We start from the raw sequence: 21,702 nt of genomic DNA, 5'->3' as shown, positions 1-21,702 counted from the left end.
CCATCGTAGAAGGGCGAGTACAAATTATGGCTGCAGCCCCCCTCCCCCCATTCTCCTCTTCGAAAGAATAACAATATTTTTGTAATATGGTAATCAGTTTAAGGCGATGGAATGTGCAATTTCCACTGTTAAATTATCTCTATGCCGAAGATGTTTAGAATACCAATTTTCATGTATCTCATAAAAAACACTCGGCTTCTCTTGTCCACAGATATGATAAGGCTGCATTTATACCGTCGTATATGAAATGACTTTTACTTTCATTTTCAATAGGCTTCTTCATTTTTCGCCGCATTTACGCGCTCTATGAGACAAAGTTGGAGCACTGCTCTATATTGGACCCTCTGGGTTGGTAGAAATTGGGCACAATATCTGAAGGATTGCTCCCAGCATTTCCGTTCACAGGCCAGTAGTCTGAATACCTCAATAATGGCGGCTCGCAGAGACTTGTAATAATTGAAAGCAAATTCCAGTAATATTCTTGCAGGTACTGGCTACAAATATAATACGAGACATTCCGGCAATGCGGCCTGCTCAAGATGTTGGTGCCGAAAAGTGATCGTCGAAGCATACTTCTCCAGGCCTTACGCTCGCATTCTTCATCACCCTTGCGATTAATATTGCAGCTATGTTGCGAATAATAGTGCAGTTCTGTAGCATATTATCAAAGGTATTGGTTCCAAGCTGGTACATCACTCTGCCAGAAGAACCGTGTACTGTTCACGAAGAAACAGAAAATAGTTTTTCTTATAGTGCAGGTAATGTCAGCGCTGCTGAAATATGATACGAAAAGCAAATGGAGACTGCATCAATTGTATTAATAAAAGCAAGAGAAACAGAAGACGCATAATGAAGAAAAAGAAAAGAGCTTGCTGAGCCATCTATGTTTACTGGCCTTCTAGTAACACTTTTGATTATTGTCCAGGCTCTTCCGTATCTTAGTTTATTCAATTTTTCAGCTCCTGATTATTTTCCTCCCCTGCAGTCTTCATAAGAAATCGAAACAGCTATGTGAAAATAATACGATATTGTAATTTTACTGTCTTTAGGTGAACGCATGGTTCATAAGGATTTGTGTTCGCTAATAGAATGGTCATGAACATTGAAAAGGGGGCAAACACACTTGATACTGTTCCGAAGGGTTACTCAAAGAAAACTTCGTAATCCGGATATTTTACTTTACACAGTCGCTTCATTGGTAGGATATATATATATATATATATATATATATATATATATATATATATATAGAGAGAGAGAGAGAGAGAGAGAAAGGCTATTAGATTGTGCAGTATTGATGCGAATTATCGTCTGCTTTGTTTCTCAACATGGCTTTAGAATTCCAATCTGTATTGTATACTTCAACTTTACTGATTATATTGTAGTGTAAGAATTTCAGAACCATAATGGCCATCAACATTATGAAGGGTAAGATGCATAAAGTAGCGTACCGTTGAATGTGTCAGCTCCAGTAGGTTTTATAACCTGAACTCACAGCGCACAGCAGCAAGAAGTCATGGAAATTTAATTGCTGAAAAGAGTGATTTCAATGAGAAATATTCATGGTGGAAACCAATATATCTACACAATAAATTAATTTAATGCTTAATAAGATGTCGAAGTTTTTATACAAACGCAATTGCGGTGATCGTATGCGCATCTGTATAGCACAAATGAGGAGCTTATATTTTGAATGTCTTGCGCTTTGAAAATTTTTGGCTGGCTGACAGGACACCGCTGTTATAGTGTTATAAAAGCCATCTTTCCCAACTTCCCAAGAATGAAGTTTGATTTAAAATAACTACTGAAATTTTGGTAGCACATTCAATGAAGCCTGCGGAATTAGATGCATTTTGCCCTTGTTTCTACAATGCATATTACTCAATGTTTCATAGTAAAATGCATATTTTGCAGATCATATATTTTTTGACTTGCAAAGTACTTACACGGTATTGTCCGCTGAAGCATCCTGCATTGTTCTCCAAATTGGTGAAAGCCCAAACGGTAAGTATATTCATGAAAGAGATTATATACGGATTTATTGACACAGTTCCCTAGAAAGTAGATCGAAGTTCCTCATATTTTTTGGATCACCTTCCTTCTCCATGTTCTTATTATATCTATTTAGCAGATTCTATGGTAGCAATGTCAGCATGGGAAAGAAGTTGCATATTTTTTTTGCGAAGTTTATTGCCTCAGGGCATAAAAGGAATGTTATGATGGATGAAGGGTGTCGTCAAATAAATGAAACAAAGTTGGCTGATGCAATGAAATCGGGGAGTGAACCATGATGCGGTCCCAGTGTCCAAACAGTATATGACTGCGGATTATGGGGGGAGAGGCCAGCTGCCACCAGGTTCGGATCCGCGTTGGCTTCAACGCTGGGCAATCCCACAGTAGGTGATGGATGTCAGCTTCTATATTTCTAGACTTGCAGATGGGATACCCAGGTGTGGATATAAATACCGAAATTGTGGCCACTTTCGGATCACTGCTGGTGTTAGGGCCTCCCCAACTCTAATCCTCCGAGGCGCCACCTCCTCTACACGGGTTAGACCGCGGGGGAGGCTTACCGTACACGGAGGTATAAGAGCACGTGTACGGCGCCGGAGGTGCTCCTTTCTTGTTAAAAGCAGGGTGGCATTGTCCAATTTTATGAGGTTTGGCGATGTCGAGGTTGAGTTTGAAAGGCGGGTCGCAGAATCCACTTGGCTTTGAGCACTTAAAAGGTCACGCGGGGTCCATTCAATACGAATTGGATTTGGTATGCAAGCCGCTAGACTGTGTAAGTTCTGGCAGATTTCCGGGCTACTACTGACGCGTCTAAGTAGCTTTGTCACCTGGAGGGCATCTGCACGTATGATAATACAGGCCTTGGGAAGCATGGGAATGGCGGTCACAGAGCGAAGCGCCTCTTGCACTGCAAGCAGTTCCGCACAAAAAGAAAATGGAGGTTCCGGTAATTGAAAGATTGACGTCTTGTTCAATGAAGATTTGCTAGGACAGTAAACTGCTGTTATCACTTCACAGGCTTTGATGCTTGCGTCGACGTAAATTATAATGGAACCATGTGGCAAGCGGGCGTCTTGTTCCATAATTCGGTCGCGAAGTGACGACGCCGTTTCCTGTGTTCTTGGTCGGCGTAAATCAGTTGGCTTGCTATCACTGAGCTGTACAAAACGCCAAGGAGGAAGAACTGGCAGTGGCGGTGGTAGTAGTGAATGTGTCGAAGCATAAGCCTTCAGAGCGCACGTTGCGTGAGAGAGTGTGGTCTTAAGCTTGCGTGCATCACATCGTTGCTGCACCAGTTCATCTATTGTGTTTAGTTGTGCGTTTTCTTGGAGCGCCACGATTGGTGTAATGCGAGGGAGGCAGGTGATGACCCTCATTGCCTCTCAATTTATAGCCTCGAGTCGATCCCATTGTGCCCTTGTCAAATGCTGAAATTGGGCTTGATAAACAGGGCGCTTGCACAACTGCCCGCACCAACTGTCTCGCAACATCTGAGCGAGCGCCGCCCATTTTTGGAGCAATGCGTCTAATCAGACCCAGTGTCTGTAACGCCTGTTTTTTAGCGCCAGACAGCCATGTAGTTCCAGTTCCTGACTCATGAATAGTTAAGCCCAATATTTTTACTGTTGAACTTTTCTGTGGAATACTGCGCTACTTGATATACAGAGACAAATGGAAGACGACACACGAATGAAGCGCAAAACTTTTCTGAAGTGGAGTTCCGGATAGATGTAGACGAATAGGTGTTGCCGATAGTTTACGGCGGCCCCAGCGGTTGGTGACTGATATGAACGTAGTTTTACTGGCGGAAAGTTCGAGGCGAATGGAAGATGCACATGTGCACGTAATATCTAAAGCTGATTGCAGGGCCGATGATTGAGTCAGTAGGTGTGTGCTCCACTCCGTGATGTCATCAGCGTATATTAAGAATTTAACATGAGAAATTTCATGTAACCGTCATGCAAGTGAGATAAACGCAATATTAAATAATGTTGGTGACAACACATATCCCTGGGGTACGCCGCGAAGAGGGACAAATGATCCTATGGCCTCGCTATTGAGGCATATTGCAAATTGTCTACTTTCAAGGAAAGATTTTACAAAATTGCGTACTCTAAGTGGTAAATGGAGCATGTCAATTGAATCCAGAATGGCAGCATGACTGATATTATCGTAAGCCTTTTCTACATCCATGGCGAGGACGGTGCGTACATTGTGGCTACGTGTTGATGATAATACTGAGGACGCCAAGACAGCCAATCCGTCTTCTGGGCCGGGTGGTAGAAACCGTGATGTTCAAGCCACCACGAGATTCCTGCGGCGAGCATTTTCTCAGCAAGCTTGCAAATTGTTGCCGTTAAGGAAATAGGTCGAAAGTTGCTTAGGTCTGTTGGTGCTTTCCCCGGCTTTGGAATAGGGATCACAATAGCCGTTTTCCAGCTGTCTGGTACATCGCCGTCTAGCCATACCTTGTTAATTGTGTCAATGAGTTGAGGAAGTGCATCACCACTGTGGTTGTTGTAAACCTCGTACGTAATGGAGTCCGGACCGGGCGCTGTCTTTCGGTTGGCTTCATCTATAGCTGCAAGCAAATCGGGCATGGAGAATGGGCTCGTGATTCCCTCGGTGTCGGCCGCAGATGGCAGCTTATCGACATGGGATGGCATGCCCCACAAGTAAGTTCTTGTAACTGGTGCAGGCAACACGCCGTACTTAAGGAAAAACTTGCGCGCTGCTTGTCTTGCAAAATCATTCGGAGACAAGTTTGCTGCAAAGCATGCTGTGGCCGCTGCATCAGGACGACGACAACCGTGCTCCATGGCATGGAAAGTTCGCCAAAGATGAGCATTCGATGACTGTGTGGAGAACTGCTCGCACCACAGGTGCCATTGTCATCGTGAGAGATCACGCTCATACCTCCGAGCTTTAGCAGTAATGTAATTTAGTCTTGTACGTGCATGCGCAGAAGTTGGGTCTCTGGTTGCAGTCAATTCCGCTTGTCGACGAGCAGCGCACAAGTTGAGCAGAGGCACATCCGGTGTTGGTCGACCAACCTCCACCCAGGTAATTGTTGTAGCCTCATTTAGTGCGCTTTTTATGCGGTCTAGAAGCGATGGTGCCGACTCCACAGAGTGATTTTGAAGAATGGCGCGGAAATTGTCCCAGTGGACAACTGTACACTTGCGGCGTAATCGTCGGGCCTGTGATGGATAGAGACCGATGACAATAGGATGATGGTCACTGCCCCGGGAGTCCGGCTCCAAGTGCCATGAGGGGGTGCCGGTTCCTGACCACCACGTAAGATCTGCAGCGTATGTTCCACTCCTAGTATGAAGCACAGTCCTTGTTGGTGTATCTGGATGGTTCAGGAGAACAAACAGCGCATTCGTAAAGGCGTCTCGCATTTGCCTGCCGCGAGGACTTAAGGTGGGGTATCCCCAGTCCGGGTAAGGCGCATTGAAGTCACCACCAACTAAAACTGGACATCCCGGGTATTGTTGCGTAACATTCAATAACCATCCCAGGTTTATGCGGGAGGGAGAGTCACCACCAGGTCTTACATAGACTGACACAACTACAACAGTTGCCTTACCAAATTTGACTGCCACTGCAACCACCTCCTGATATGAAGTACACCAATTTTCCAGAGCAAGGCGTACCTGAGGAAACCGTGTGTCAACATACACAGCCACCTTTCCCGGAGGAGTATCCGTATGCACACGTCGGTGCCCATGGAAGGAGACACGTATCCACTGAAACCAGAAATGGGTGGCAATGCGTTGGTCTCCTGCAGTAGCATGGCCCATACATGAAGCTTGTTCATGCGAAGACGGGATTTGAGCTCTCCAACCTTTGTGGAGAGCCCTTTACAGTTCCACTGAAGCACACCGCGACATCTTGTAGTTGCCATCTTGATTATGAGTCCAGATGTCTCAAAAGCACAGATGTCAGGTTAGATAACTGAGCGACCATAAACCTCAGTAACGATTTCGAAGAGTTATCAGGCAGGGCAGCAGAAGACTTTGCGGAATCAGTGAACGGCATGGGAGTATGGGACATAATCGTTGGCGAGGCAGCTTTGATATTCGCGGTCTGGGATTCCGTTGCTCGCCTACGACGAGCAAGCAGTTCACGATGTATGCGGAGCTTATAGACCTCCACTAAAAGCCTTTCAATTTGGCCGTCAACTGCTGTCACATCATCCTGTGGAGGTTCCGGCATATCCTTCACGTTTGTACTCTGTGACGACGTTGTGCACTCACAATAGCGCTGTAAGCATGTGGTGTACAGATTGCCGGTGGCTCTGTCTCAGATAGCTGTGGCCATTCATCGTCGTCCAACTGGAGAGCCTCAAATCTGTTGAATGTCTGAATCGGTGGTGAAGTAACATGTTGAGACCATTGCCTTTGTATCCCACGACGGACCTTTTGAGTTGCTTTCTGCTTTGTTGGGCAAGTTGGAGAGGTGATATCATGGTCATTAGCTTTGCAAAGTTCGCATCGGTAAGATACTGTTTCTACTGGCCTAGCGTCATCTGGTGTTGTAAAAGGACAAGACCTATGCATATGTCCAGGTCGGAAACAGGTATAACAGTAGACGGCACTTGGTTTATATGGTCGAGGGCGTAGAATGCAGCCATAATAGTATAGGCGAGTTGGAGGAGTCATGGGGCCTTTCAAAGAGACGATGCAAGAGCACACCTTTCCCATGCGATGAGCTTGAATCACACGATGAGTAGGGCAGTAGAGCTCAAGCTGAAGTGTAGCCTGGTCCTCGTCAACGTCTACGTTGCAGACAATGCAGCGTTGTAGATCGGAACAATCAACAAGATAAACCTGGACTGGAACCGAGACTTCGCTTGTTACTGAAATACACTTAAGTGTTTGAAGACACTCAACAGCAGCCAAACTCGGGAGCCACACAGCAATGGTATTCGACTTCTTCCTGGCCGTGAAACCACGGAAACCCTTTGTTCCAAGACATGCGTCCAGATTCGCCTGAATTACTCTGTTCGGTATCTTAGTAAGGCACTTGGTCGTCAGAGCCTAAATGGTCACTTTATAGGTAGGTGATCAAGGTGTTGAAAATACCGGGTGATCAGTCGTTGTACAGGAACGCTTGCCTTGTGAACTGTTGTTTGCGGAAGATGATCCCGGTGCAATGTCTTCTGAAGAACGCTTCTGAGCACCGCGCTTTGCCGCCCGTCCAGATGGTAGCGCTGAAGACACGTCCATTGGCGTGCTCGGCTGCTCACTCACATTGGTGGAAACTCCATCACCAAGTGGAAGCTGTTTAGCCATTCCCGATCTCCGCCCTGGGGACAGATCACTCACGGGCTGATGTGCATTTTGAGACGGCAGGATATGTGCTGCAGCCGATGGACCAGGAGCAGGAACCAGGAGTTGGGACCCAGCCTCGGATGTCAATTGTGCGGTCGGTAATGCCGTCGAGACAAGCGGCGCCGACGAAGGTACCTCCGCCAGCGTGCCACGGAAGGCACTAGGCCTAGTCCCAGAGCGCGGTTCAGCTGCAGGAATTATTTGATGAATGCCACACTACCAGAGGATACATGAGCGGTCGGAACTTCCTCGGACTCTGAGAAGTCAATTCTCTTGATGTAAGGGTCGTAATTTTTTCTTCGGAGGCATATGTTTATCGTATACACTCTTGAGATGACGAGTACTTGGTGCTGGTGTCGTGTGGTGAGTAACGATGACGATAAGGCTAGGCTGGGTTTGTCCTGTAGTATGTCCATAGACGGGGAACTGCTGCAGACCCCTCCGTGTACTTCCCCATAAAGTTCTGGACGTGACTTAGTGACATGACCAGAATACCAATACCTGTACATCCATACTGGACGCCAGCTTGGAGCTAGCCCTAAGCCGTCCGATGCGACCCTTTTAAGCAGCACAACCAGCATCCACTGTCTTCATGGTCCTGCGTTGTAATCCCGCACTTTCCGTGGTACCGATAATATCGGCATCGAAGGCCGTGTCGTTATGTATGAGCGGATCAGGAAGCAGACCGATGGGACGTGCAGTAATGATTGCAATTGTCACTTTGTTGCTGGCGGTTGCGATGAGCGTCTGTTTTGAGACACACTAGAATTTGACTTCCTAGTATATATGCAAATAGAAGCTCAATGATCTGTTTGAAAAGCCGATAGGACGTGAGCACGGCACTAAAACGTACCTAGCATCCATAGCATAGTGGTAAATCGAACCATCTGTAGTATATAGAGGACGCGCTAGCTTTACGCCTCATAGTAGATAACATCATATACAAGACTTGCAGGGTGGGCTACATCTTCAAGGGATTCTTTTAAAGGGCTTTCAACCTCCTTTGCACAGCCTGTATAATGGTTGAATCCGTCGCCGAAGTATCCCGGCAATTTGAGACAGCTAAATGCCATCGTATTACACTCCGCTTCGACCATTTACCAAACACAGCTGCTACGTCCCATCGTATTGCACTCCGCTTCAACCATTTACCAAACACAGCTGCTACGTCCTCATGCAAGGGTCTGCCAACACTACAGAAGCCATCGGCGAAATTGACCAGGATTGTTCACTGCGAGCTCAAGGCTCTGACACCCGTTCCCTTGCACTTTAATGGGGGGGGGGGGGGTGCTATTATAGCTCTAATTTAGCCTTCGCTTCCCAGGAGTTCGCGAATAAAGTCAGCAATGCGAAAGTGCGTTCCAACCCTGTCCAGACATCCGTACAGCCCCCATTCCATCCCTGCAATCACGTGCTAGCTGCTGCATTTCCTACATACTGTGACATCCGTGATGCCTTCCCGCTACCGTAACCTGCCATAATGGCAAATTTCGACTGACCTCCCCATACGTTCTAGCTGTTTAAGTGTTGGCCAGATTCATCCGCGTTACCGCAGCCGTTGGGTGCCACCACATCGATCTCGCTACTATCATTATCGCAGCAATGATTACAGACCTCACCTAAACTCGGCGTGCTACGCCCTCCCGCGTTTTAAACCTGTGCCTCGCCCACCGCTAGCCGCTCGCCGTCTTAAGACGCGCCACCGCCGATTGCCCGAACCTCGCCGTTCATCATCTCAGGCTTCTCTGGATCTCTTCCGAAAAAAAAAATCAAATTCACGCCCGGAGTTAATGCTGCACTAAGGCCTTGGCTTTAAAATACTCTATTGATTGTAGCTTATCACGACAATCATCTAGATGATCTGCCTAGATGATGGCCCTGTTCCGGCTTTCATTGATACTGCCACCTAGATGTCCGCCCTAAGCACTTCGTCTCGCCGTCATCAGAAGCAGCTTTTCACATCAGTCTCTTCACCAGTGTCGCCAGTGGAAGTGTCGCTGGTGTCGTGGTAATATGCACAACATCAGCAAAACTTTGCGTGAACACTACCGCTGGGCCACTCAATGTCGTTTCTCGACCGCCACACTTTTCAGCGTCGACTTTTTAACTGCACACGCTGCTCTGATTGATTGCTTAACTGGCTTTTACTTTGACCTGCCTTTCTGGTCTTAAAACGCCAATATCAACCGGAGTTTGTTCGGCAGCCACCCGAATTTGTTCTCTATGCCCCTGTGTGTCCGTTCCCCACCATTCCTGATGGTACATACACCATTTGCCAAATTGGTGATGTTTTTCTCCATATTAATTTAATATTCCTTCAAACTGTCGTGATCTTCATTGATAACCTCTTCCGGTCCTCAACTTCAGCCGCTCGACCAGCTTCATCTCATAGATTTGCACCGGTTAACCTTTGTCTCTCTGTGAAGTTTCTGCCTTCAGGATTGTGCATCTCTTTGCATGGGCCTCGTTCATTAGATTCTTCCCGTTGGGACTTTTTTTTTACTAATTTAGTAGCGAAATTGCCAGCTGATAAAGACAGAGTCTCTCCGACCTACATCTTGCGTACAGCAATAAATGTGATTTCGATAACCGACATGCCAAATATCTATCTTGCCCCATCGCGTAAGTACAGGTGAAGCCAGCCGCATTCATCACCAGCCTTAGTGTGTCTCTCTTGCTGAGCAAAACGTCATAAAGATGGAGGTTGAAAAGACGTTCGTGAACAACATTACTCAATCTTCTTGCAGCCCTTAGATATCCTTAGCTGTTTTAGTAAAGAACAAGCCACAATTTGGAAATTGTGTGCCGTGTACTGCCATAGTAGCAACATAGCTAAGAAGACAATAATCCCCTTTCGATGATTGTAAATGCGCTTAATATCTTGCATGCTGCTTCCTATTTTTCTTCATCTTAACGCGGTCAGGCGACAGGCAAATGGCTGTCAACAAACGGGAATGCAAGAAAAGGGCATTTTTCAGGCCTGATGGACTACCTAAATTCAAGGAGATGTCACCTAACCTCTGCAACGCTTTTATGGCTATTGTGGCATATGGTGGACTAGTTTTTCTGTCTTCAAATGAGCGGCATGTTTACTTAGACGAGGCGATCGTTTTTGCTTCCACGTTTGCTGGCCCCCTTGTCCAGCTTTCTACGATCTAGGCAGTTTTATTCCGCTCTGGGTTTCAACGGAATCCAAGAAGTAAATATTCGGCTGCCGCGAATTTAAAGTACAATTGTTGTTCAACGCGATCATAAAAAAGTTCGGAACATACACGAGTTCCTTCCCTTATATAAATCCGGTTAAGCGCGATGTTATCTTGGGTTTTGCTCCAACTTCCACTGCTTCATTCCAAACTTCGCAGATGTTGCTTGTCCCCTTACCCCACTTCTGCATAAAAACGTGCATTTCACCCTAAGAGCGTTACGAGGCTCGCGCCTTGAAAACTCATTTTGTGCCTTCGCTGCTCCAACTGTTCTGGCGCTCTTCGATCCCTTCTGCGCCTACAGCACTGGCACTGCATCTGGAGTACCAGCAGGACCACTCCCGTGTAATTGCCTATTCTAAACACCTGCGATCTTCATCTGAGCGCAATGATTCATTTATCGAGTCGAATACTTTGCAACTGTTTGGGTGTTGAACGAATTCCACCGTATTCGTTTTGGAGGCAATAGGGCGTAGTCAGCGAGCGTAATGTTTGTGCTGGCTGTCCTACCTTAAATGTCGACGGAAACGGCCCCCATGAAGCCACTGATAAACGTGTTCAGTGTAACACATCCTTTTGAGCATTAAAGCAAAGTATAACTCCTTGGAACAAAGCCAGCGACTTATTAATAATTTTTAAAAACAGCGTTTTTTGAAATTCGCGGGCAGAGAGAATGTCGCTTGGCGGTGTCGCATGCAACTATTTCCTTAACCCGTGACGTCACGGGTGAGTTGACTGGCAAGGCTTGCTAGAAGCTGCCATTCGCTGCGGCCACTGCAGCCATGACGTCACGGACACACTTCCGGTAGCTGCGAAAGTCGTCTGCTCGTGCGCTGCTCGAACTCTGTGCGGGCTGTTTCACAGCTCGCCGCCCTTATCGGTTAGGTGGCCATTGCCCATCAAGTACAACAACCGAAGCGACGCAGGGATCGGCAGAACGAAGCTGCATTTACAAATATCTTATTTATATAACGTGGTTTCAGGAGTACCGGAGTGTCGTCCGACGAGGCGTCAAGCACGGTCAAGCACCGCACGATGGCAGCGCCTCCTCGACCGCCGTAAACACCGCCGCTGTGACCCCTCCTCCCGCATACCGTTCGCGAATGACACGGCGGATCGTTAGCACCGATGTCCGAAATAAAGCGTGCTAAAATTTGTTGGCGTCTGGAATACTGAGCCGAATATAACGTGAGGATCGCTGACCAGCAGCAAATTGCTGGTAAAAGCGGTAGTCGCGATACAAGCTAGTTTCTGCTCAAGGCTGGTGCATTTCGGCTGATCCGATCTGCTCGTACTAGCTCTGCGATTAATACATTGGCAGAGTTGATCCTATAATTATTTTACTATGGCAGGATAGGATTCACTATAAGGCAGTTTCATAAGTAGACGATTTACGACAGCGTTGATCATGTTCCAAAGCGTCGACCGCCGCGTCTTCGAAGCGAAACAATTTACGCCTAGCGACGACTAGGGACGGTCACGCACGGCGCCGTCGTTCGCCGCGCTCGCGCGCCCCACCCCAGCGGTAATTGTGTAACGTACCTCAGCCTGCTCGCGGCCTCCCGTGCTGCAAGCGTTGCAAACTCGTGCACTTTCATAGCTAAGGCCGCGCATTTTTTGACGTTCTGCTCAGCAACAAGTCCTGCAAACGATACTGCAGGCAAGGCAAGGCTTCAGTACGCAGTCGCTGCGCTGTCGGCCGTATTCGAAGACGTCAGGCGGCACCATATTCTATACATCGATCTTTAAACGTGATAAAGTGGGCAAATGAATAACTTTGCGAAGCAGACCCGCTCGTACGTTTCGCGCACTCGGGCGCCGACGAGTAGCTTCCGTCAACAGACGCCGTCATAACCTCGGTTAACGACGCAAACCGAGTTCGTCAACCTCGGCTTGCGATAACCGCCGTTAGTTGTGTAACCATGGTTTGGTCCGCCGTGTAACATAGGGTAACCACGGGTTCGCGGTTACACTAACCGTCGCTGCGCGAACTGGCGTACTCCTCAGGCGTGTGCGAGCGAGGACGGGTTGACGCGAGTACGCCAGCGAGCGAGCGCTCGGCAACCGGAAGTTCGTCAAAGTGACGTATGTCTGGACGGAGCTTTGAACTTGCTTGTATTCTTTATTTTTTTATGGCTCCCTTCGGCGTACGAGTTCAGGGGGAAGATTGGAAGGGTCATTTTTAATCGCCGATATCTCTGGTGTTGCAGAAGCTAGATCAAAAATTTTTGCGGAGAATGATGGGTGGTTCAATAAATATCAGTATTATGGCGTTGTTTACCCTTCTTGGTGACCCCTTTCAGTGGACCTTTAAGAACCTTTCCGGCCGCTTAGGTCAGCGGGTCTAGCAGTTATAAGAATATATATAAAGGCGAAAGCCTTCAATGGCTCATACTATCGGCGTTCGTTCGGTTACATTATTTGTGTCAATCACATGACGTCATCATCCGCAACCTGAACTAACATTATCAGAAAAATAAAAATCAGGACTTCACTTGAAATCGAACCTCCATCTCCCTGATATCCAGCCGAGCACTTTATCCAAGTACGCCACGCCCGGGTTTTTTTCTTTATGGCCGGTCAACAAAGTACATACAGGCATAAAAAGTGTTATCCTACGTTTGGCTAATACGATATATTAGAATTTTTCATGTCGATCAATTCTTCGACCGCATCCATTGAGGTTACTCGGTCCGACTACGGAGAAGATCTCTGAGAAAGTTTTCAATGAATTTGTCCCTGACAGATCATACATTTTCTTCTGGGTTCGTAAATGCTATCCGCGTTTTCCAATTGCTGTGGAGGCCCAATGCCATAGTCATGCTGTATAGGACTTCGTCACTTTTATATGTAAGAACAAGATCCTGTAAGGATTAATTGGTAGTTCTTGAATCCCGGAGATAAAGCAACAGAGGCAGCATTAAGGAAACGGCAGCTATGAGGCTAACACTGGGGCGAGCAGCGACACGTCAAATAGACGGGCTGCGGACACCGTGAAATTGATTTTAAGTGAGCGTAGCGTTTATACGGAACAGCTCCGAGAAGCAGTATTATTGGTATCAGAGAGCAGCGGCGTGTCAGAAAGACAAGTTGCTTAACCTTTGATCCCGAGGCGGGAGCATGCAGCGGGTGCGAACTGTTTTTATTTCACACTATGCGAGCTAGCTGATGCCTCGGTGATGGTTTTTTGTCATTATTAGTTCAAGCTTCTCTTTAATTATATTCGTTTCAATTTCAGTCAGCCTGACAAGTTAACCATGAGCGACTTATCTAATAGCATTACTATAATAACATTGGTACCTCTGTGATGCGACCGCAGCTTTAGAGGCATATCATTTTGAACTGCATAGTCGTTGAATCGTACCATCTGTAAATATTTTTCTTTATTATAGCAACGGTTGCTTCTTGAACTCAATCGACAATGAAGGCCAATTTTTATCGGCTAATGACAAGCAGCGCCCAATACTGATAGCCGCGATTTTGGTGTTTGTTAATATGAGAAAGTGTTTCTGCAATTTTGTTCATAGTCATAATACGAGCATAATCCGCGATATCTAGCGCGAGAAAGAGCCACCTAAAGGAATTCGCGTACACGGCTATATCGGTTTATATTAATTTTGCAATACTTTAACTGTTCTTCACTGGTGCCGTGAATATTTCGTATAAAGTGCCAAGCACCTAGTATAAAAATTGCAGTGCCGTAATATTCCCACTTTCGCAAAATGACTTTTGTGTTTTTCTGCGTTCTAATAATGATGCCATCATTGCTTGTATTGGCATGCGCCACCTTTACCAAATACGTAACATATCGCTTTCTGCTTTCAGGAAAATTTTATTGCATGCTTTGGGGGCTGGATAGCGACACGACAAAAAAGGAGAATGAATGCTTTCAGACATTAAACAAGGAGTGCGTCAGCGACAACTACTTTGTCTGGGAGCACAATAACCGATGCCTCGAGCACGACCAGCTGGTTCAAGAGGCTATCGAAAAATCAAACCAAGCATTTCTAAGGTCTTACCAGCAAGATTAGTCTTAGCTCCAAGCCTGCACTGCGATTCCTACGTCAACGTTCAGTCGTAGCTAAACATAATTATCAACGCATCGATTTTAATGAGCCTCATGAAGAACTGTCGTGATAATAGCATGAGAGCGGATGACAATGACACTATGGCCTTAATGATGGGGGATGAAGTGGCGGATGAAATAATTTAAAGACAGGTGAGATATTGACGGATGAAAGCTGGTCGTCAACCGCTCAGAAACCAGATTAGTCTGCGCGTCTCTCTCTTCTCCCTTCCCCGAACTCCTAAGTAAGCCATTACGCGGCGTAACAATATATACAATACTCCAATTTATTCTACAGTTGAGAGAGTAACTTGGAATGAAATTACAAGTGGTTATTATAGTGGCCATCTTTTATGACCTATGATTGCTTTGATCCGTTTAATGTTTGCGCGACAGCTTGTAAATGCCCTTTCCTGACCTATACTGTTCTTGAGAAATACACTTTGTATTGTTTTGTCAGGATATAATTGTCACCTCTTGTAATAAATGTCACTCTTCATATGATAAACAACACGGTGTTCGATTTAGAGCGCCATATCAGCCTTCTAGTTGGCCAGCCTGAAATACCTGTTCACGTTCATTAGATGGAGATGAACAGAGGAAGTATTGGAATACTGTTCAATACGCATTCATATATTGAAATTGAAAAATATTTTTGAAGGCGCACGTTAGGTTTGTTTAAAAAAATAGTAGCCCTCCCATAATGCTGTATCGGCTCTCGTAATGGAAGCGGTGTTTTGTGGGCCACCGCCACTAACTTGGGAGTTTAAAAGAGGCAGAATCTGAAGGAGAGCTTCTGTGTTCCAGTTTAGGGTACGTCTTATGGTGTTGCATGCTCTCTGAATAGCTCTGATATGAAAACGGCTGCCAAAATAAATGTATACTAGTATTCAAAACACGGGCTCCATTGATAATTAAGATATAAAAGAGGTACTCGTTTTGTGCATCAGTACATCATTTATCAAAAATCTACTCTGACTGTGCAGCAAGCGGGGTCAGTCTGACTCATTTTCCTTGTGCGTATTGAAGTGATTGCGGAAGCAAGATCACCTTGACAAAAGTCAGCTTGAGAAGTATGGTAAGACATATTAGACTTGTGTCACCGCACATAGATGACTGATATATTATCTCCGGCTTTGAATCTCAAACAGTGGCTGAATCACTACATAGCGATTACTTACGATTACAAGACAATATTGTTACGGGGATGTTCTTAATGTAACTGGCGCTGCGATGGGCTGAACTCGATGCTAAGACTTCAGTAACCGTGCAACATCTACTCTGTCAGCGTTGTCTTCTTTCTCAACGCTTTGTCGTGCCCGCGTTTATCGGTCGTCGTCTTTGTCTCATAGGGCACGTCGGTCACTGGGCGTAGTACACGGTAAGAACATTTGTAGTAAACAGAAGTTTTTCACACAACCCCACACGATGGCACGGAAGCCAGATCAACAATAGAGATCCGGGAGGATAGTGAACATCGCGGTGGTGGGCGTCGTAGCGGCGTTTTTGAGCTTCTTGAGAGATGGTGAGATTGTGACGGGCAATCTGGCGAGCAGTGTTGGCTCGGGCGATGGTACCCCGGGCATAGGTTGACGGGACCAGTGGCGGGAAGAAAAGTGTCGAAGGGCAGTAAAGGGTCTCTTTCAAAGACACGATAGTATGGAGAGTACCCAGCAGTGTCAAGACGCGAAGAGGTATATGCAAAGTTGACAAATGGCAGACTAATGTCTCAGTCGCGATGACTGTCGGATACATAAATGGCTAGCATGTCGGTGAGTGTGCGGTTAAGACGTTCCGTAAGGCCTTTAGTCTGAGGGTGATACGCAGTGGTGAACTTGTGCCGAACGGACCAAGAACGAAGTATTTCCTCAACAACTCAAGAAAGGAAACAGCGGCCACGGTCGGTAGGTATTTGACGGGGAGCACCATTGTGAAGTATGACGTGGTACAAAAGGAAGACAGCAACGTCTGTGGCGCAGCTAGTTGGAACGGCACGAGTGATCACGTACTGCGTAGCATAATCGGTGGCCATAGCGATCCATTTGGTTCCTGACAAAAATTCGGGGAAGGGCCCTAGGAGAACAAGGTCAACACGAGAAAACGGCTCAGTGGGGATATCAATCGGCTGCAGGTGTCCAGTATGATGTATTTGTTGCCGGACAGGGACATGGGAAATGGGCCAAGAAAATTCAATCCGAGTTTGAGGAACGGGGCACTTGGTGGTTCAATTGGCTGAAGTAGGCACGTCGAAAGTATGGGTGGTGTTTTCCGCCATGGGCACTCGCCACAAGTTCTTGTGTACTAGCGCACATACTTAGCTGGTTTGGGCCAGCAATACTTTCCCGTATCCCTGAAAGTGTTCGGCTGTACCCAAGGTGACCAGCTGTAGGAACAACATGGCAAGCTTCCGTAATCTCGCTGCGCAGATCTTCCGGGTACAAGAAGCCACCATGTCAGGCTGCTGTAAAAGTTCTTTTTAGACAGGACGCCGTTTCGATTCGTAAATGTGGGTAGGACACGCAAGAAAACAAAAAGTACCACATCGCCGTCTCTTTCGAGGTTGGCCATAAGATGACCAGGCTGTGCATTATGCCTTTGGGGAACCGCCATATCTGCCGTGTTTAAGACGGCAATGTTGTCCTCGTCATCATCGTCTCCTGGCGGTGGCTCCAGTGGGGCTCGAGACAAGCAGTCAGCGTCATGATGCTTTTGGCCATATTTATACACGATAGTGATTTCGTACTCCTGCATCCAATGCTCCATCGAGCAAGCCACCCCGCGGAATCCTTCAGGGTGGCCACCCAACATAATTAGTGGTGATCGGTGGAGACACGAAATTGGCGGCCATACAGACACAGTCGCAGCTTGGTTGTTTCCCCGATGACAGCGAGGCATTCCTTTTCTCTAGTGGAGTAATTGCTCTCTGTCTTGGAAAGGGCTCGGCTAGCATATGCAATAGCTCGCTCAGCGCCGTCTTGCGAATTACTGCCCAGTTTGTACCGTCGTTTCAGTATTGGTCTAAGGGAGAAATCTGCCTGGATTCCTTGGCTCAACCAAGAAAGTCGGAGGATGTTTCTGCAGTTACAGCAGGTGTTGGTAACATCGCAAACCGACTGCGGAAGCGAGTGGCAAGCATCAATAGGCAGGCAAATGGCAGTCGCTGGAAGGCCAAATCTGCGTCAGAAGGCTTGCTATGACAACGCGAACATAGACATTGCCTTTCAAATGGGAGACACTTTTTTCACATGGAAACACGCCCTTCTTGATGCAACGCAAGATATATTATAGTTTAGCGCCCAAATGGGTAAGGCATTGAGAGCGCTCAGACGTAGCGCCGGAAATACCAGCTGAGAGTTACGAGGTCCCGCCCGGTCATCGAGCGTTCATTTTGGTGCGCTTAAACAGCACTACGAGAGAAAACGCGAGATTTTTCTAGGTCTCCACCAGTGTCAGGTTTTGATGGGGAACGTGCAATGCTGTTTTTGCAGTCAAAGTCTTTATGAACGAAATGTAATACGTACACAAAAACTATATACGTTCCTTCATTTTCGAGATAAGTACAACCTGTTAATTAGGATGGTGACCTCGAGAGTGCACACTAAAATTATAAAGATGCTTTACTTTTCCTCCTGAAATCATAAACAATTTGGCATACATGACGTTACTAAGTGCTATAGAGTCTTGGTGTGTTCTTCAACTTATCGATGGTATGCAAGTGAAATTATATCTGATTTATATAATTCACCTAGCCGCAACAAACGAGAATTCGAAGCGCTTACCTGTCAATAGTTTTTTTTTTCCTTTCTACTGTTACGGAATGCCATAGTTTCAGATATAATGCATTTAAAAGCCAAGACCCTACTGAAAATCCTGTATAAAATTCGCACAGGAAATCTTATACAGTTTTACTGTACAGGATCTGAGATACAGGATTGGGGGCTTTTTCAGCAAATTCCTGTACTGCCCTGGAAAGTCCGGAATGAAACCGCGCGGAGCTCTGATACCGGAATGGCCTGTATAGTTGATGGCCCTCGTTTCCGGAAAGAAACGCGTCGCCAGGGTGGAAAAAGCATGCAACAATATAAGATAAAACGACTAAATTTAAAATAATAAATAAAAAACAAAATAAAAAGAGTTTTACTACCGAATGTTGAATCGAACCTCAGTCCTTACGGTCTTCAGACGGGCACCTTGACCACTACTCTACGGCGGATTATGGTTGCGGGGGTTGTTATTCAGTATATGTAGCTACTTTTGCTCTTTCGTACTTTTATATTTTCCTTGGCAGTAGAATTTGTGGCCGTAATTCACAGATCGCCCTTTAAACACGCTGAATATCTTTTCAGGCTATCACGAGGGTTCGCAAATGTGCCGTATCTTTATAATGCGTCGCTTTATTGAAGGCAAACCTGAAGATATTATAATTTACTAGGGCTGATGTACGGCTTCATATCTTCTAGGTATGTACGAAACAACGCGTACTCCACATATACAGAAAAGATTTAACGTATTTTATGTATGCTTATTTAGCGTGAAGGCATGTTCCGACGTGGTCATCCTGGCTGAGCTTCACGATCCGCCCGAGTTGTACTGAGAAGCGGAAATACTCTGTCCCGTATCAGTTTCAATCATATCGGATTTGTCCGGTTTCTGTTAAACCGGACATGACCTGTCCCGTATATGAGCTCAATACAGGACTGGTCCGCCCTGTTTCATAACCATACCGGTTTGGGATGTCATGTATAAGATGCATACTGGATTTGGTCTGCCCTGTATTAACTCGATACAGGACTGGATCGTTCGGATTGAGATTCATACCGGACATGACCTGTCCGATATAAACGCGTCTAAGTTTCATACAGGACTGGTCCGCCCTGTTTTATATTCATACTGGACTGGGATGTCATGCATAAGATGCAAATTGGAAATGGTCTGCCCTGTATTAGCTCTATACCGGACTGAACCATCCGGATTGAGTTTCATACCGGACATGACCTGTCCGATATAAACCCGTTTAAGTTCATACAGGACTGGTCACACCGGTATCACATTTATACGGGATAATACAGGACCGGTTCAAACCCATTTGTCGCGATACGGGTTTTTCACTAGGGGAAATTTTGCTGCAAAAACGTAAACAATGGGGGGATGAATTCAGCCGAAAGGCACGATAACTTTTGTTTCGTGCATGACTCCGCATGGTAAATCTGAAAGCACTGTGCACTTCAGAGCAGCAACTTCTTCTTTAGTGACAAGCTTTGCATTTTTGTATTGGCTACATTTGCGTTTATTAATTTTTTGTTGCGTCGGAAAGCGCATTTAAGACAAGGCCGAAGTAAATATTGCTACTCTAGCAGTCCAAGTGCCTAATTTTGGAAGCAGGTTGGAAGTTGAAAGACCAAGATATTTTTATTATTATGAAATTAGTCTTCCAAGGGCGTGATCTGCACGATGCCCTGAACTTCAGACGAACCTTTTCTATAATAGCGCTCTTGTGTTTGGCGGCACTTGTTCAGGTCGTGGAATACCCAGTCGCCGTATTTTCTAGAAAATTTGCTGAAACATTTTTCGTTATTTGAGTTTTCCGCTGCAAACAACAAGCAACGAGTCTCGGTTTGATAATAACCTGAAAAAACACGCGGACAGAAGTCGTATTAAAATCAACTAATTACATAATATAGTTACTACCCGTGAAAATATTATTGATTATTCTTAAAAACGCATTCGAAATATTTGATCAAAGTAATATTTGTTAACAATTAGGCAAACGTTTTCAATGAAACCTTAAATTTACAGATTCACAAAATTTAAAACATATTGCGAAGTGGTTCTTCAACTTTACGTTTGTGCTTATGGTCTTGAATTTTCACATTCAATAACTGCCCTTTTACACAACCATGCTTCTTCGCAGAAACAACACTGAATAACTAGCTTCGGTTTTATATGTCAAGTACAATGAAGATTTTTTCCTACATGTGGATCTGCTGCTTCAAAATCATAAATCTAATTAAAGTCCTATAGCACTAAATATATGCGAGATCTTCGATGTTGCATTTTTCTTTGCCAATATAAGCGGAATTTGACATGTTGACTCAGAAATCAAAAGAGGTTACTAAAGGTAAATATTCCCTCATTGAATCATTCTATCCATTTCCACGTTCTTAGAAAATCTACTAATGTTAAATACCCTCGGAAGCTGTTACGCACAAACGCGGATTGCAAGCCCAGAAAACAGCTTTGTAAGGAAGTAACGAACTCGTATGTCATCTCTATACCGGGATTGTCGTGTGTCATCAAGTTGTTGCTCTCAATACATAGTTTATAATTTATAATTTATTGCATTATTATTTTTTATTTGCTTCTCAAGAGCTCACAGGTTTTACACCCAATTAGCACTGTTCGTCCCTGAAAATGTTCGAATCCCAGTGAGAGCTTCTTCTGTTTGCCTCTTTCCCTTCCTAAAACTTTTACGCTGTTCATAAGCATTTCAAATGCATTAGTCTCTGTTGCTTACAGCAATTCCGCATTTTTACTGTGTTAAGATCAAACATAATATCAACCAAATCATTGCCGTTTGTTTTATTCCCAAGCAATAAATTACTTCATATGACGGAAATAAATAGCACAACTTTTGAGTGTATTTTAGAATTACTGCAGCGCCCTCTACAAAGGCATCTTCAGGCATCTCCCTTTCATCTGCTGTATGTTAAACATTACACGCAGCCCGCACGCCCGTATCAAGCTACAGGCACTTCATTCGCTATGCCCCTCGTCCAACGTACCCCATGCCGCACCAGAAAGTAGACGTAGCGCTGCTATCAAATAATAAAACATTGCCGACGATTGCACTAATCCTTAATGCGAAATTTGAGCGTAGCTCATCTGCGGTTTCATCTTTTAGATAAGTTGATGAAAGTATTCGATCAAACCACATATGTATAATTACAGGCAACGTTTTAGTTTTTACACATATTCCACTACCACCTAATTTGTCCTCTGCGGGTGACACATACTAGGGCTTTCCTTTGCTATAAACCTCCTAACTAGCACTAAGTTCGACGGAGGCAAAACAACGAGGAGT

General features: G+C 45.5%; 1 protein-coding gene across 4 annotated transcripts in view; it reads left to right on the top strand.

Moving 5' to 3' along the window:
- The window catches only part of LOC146189526 (uncharacterized), a 62,827-nt gene extending 42,160 nt beyond the window's left edge, over positions 1 to 20,667 (top strand). For 2 of the 4 annotated variants that reach the window (XM_084603282.1, XM_084603285.1), the window contains 2 exons: positions 1,915 to 2,004; positions 14,381 to 15,516. In XM_084603282.1, the coding sequence (XP_084459408.1) occupies positions 1,915 to 2,004; positions 14,381 to 14,586 (296 nt within the window). In that variant the 3' untranslated portion in view covers positions 14,587 to 15,516. Of the gene's footprint in view, positions 1 to 1,914; positions 2,005 to 14,380; positions 15,517 to 18,967; positions 19,063 to 20,532 lie in introns of those variants that run through there. The other 2 variants (XM_084603284.1, XM_084603283.1) reach the window with 2 other exon arrangements.
- The last annotated feature ends 1,035 nt before the right edge of the window (positions 20,668 to 21,702 follow it).

Source organism: Amblyomma maculatum, chromosome 5 (assembly GCF_055883805.1).
Source record: "Amblyomma maculatum isolate TAMU_Amacu chromosome 5, ASM5588380v1, whole genome shotgun sequence".
Taxonomy (NCBI): domain Eukaryota; kingdom Metazoa; phylum Arthropoda; class Arachnida; order Ixodida; family Ixodidae; genus Amblyomma; species Amblyomma maculatum.
This window is presented reverse-complemented; position numbering and strand designations above follow the sequence as displayed.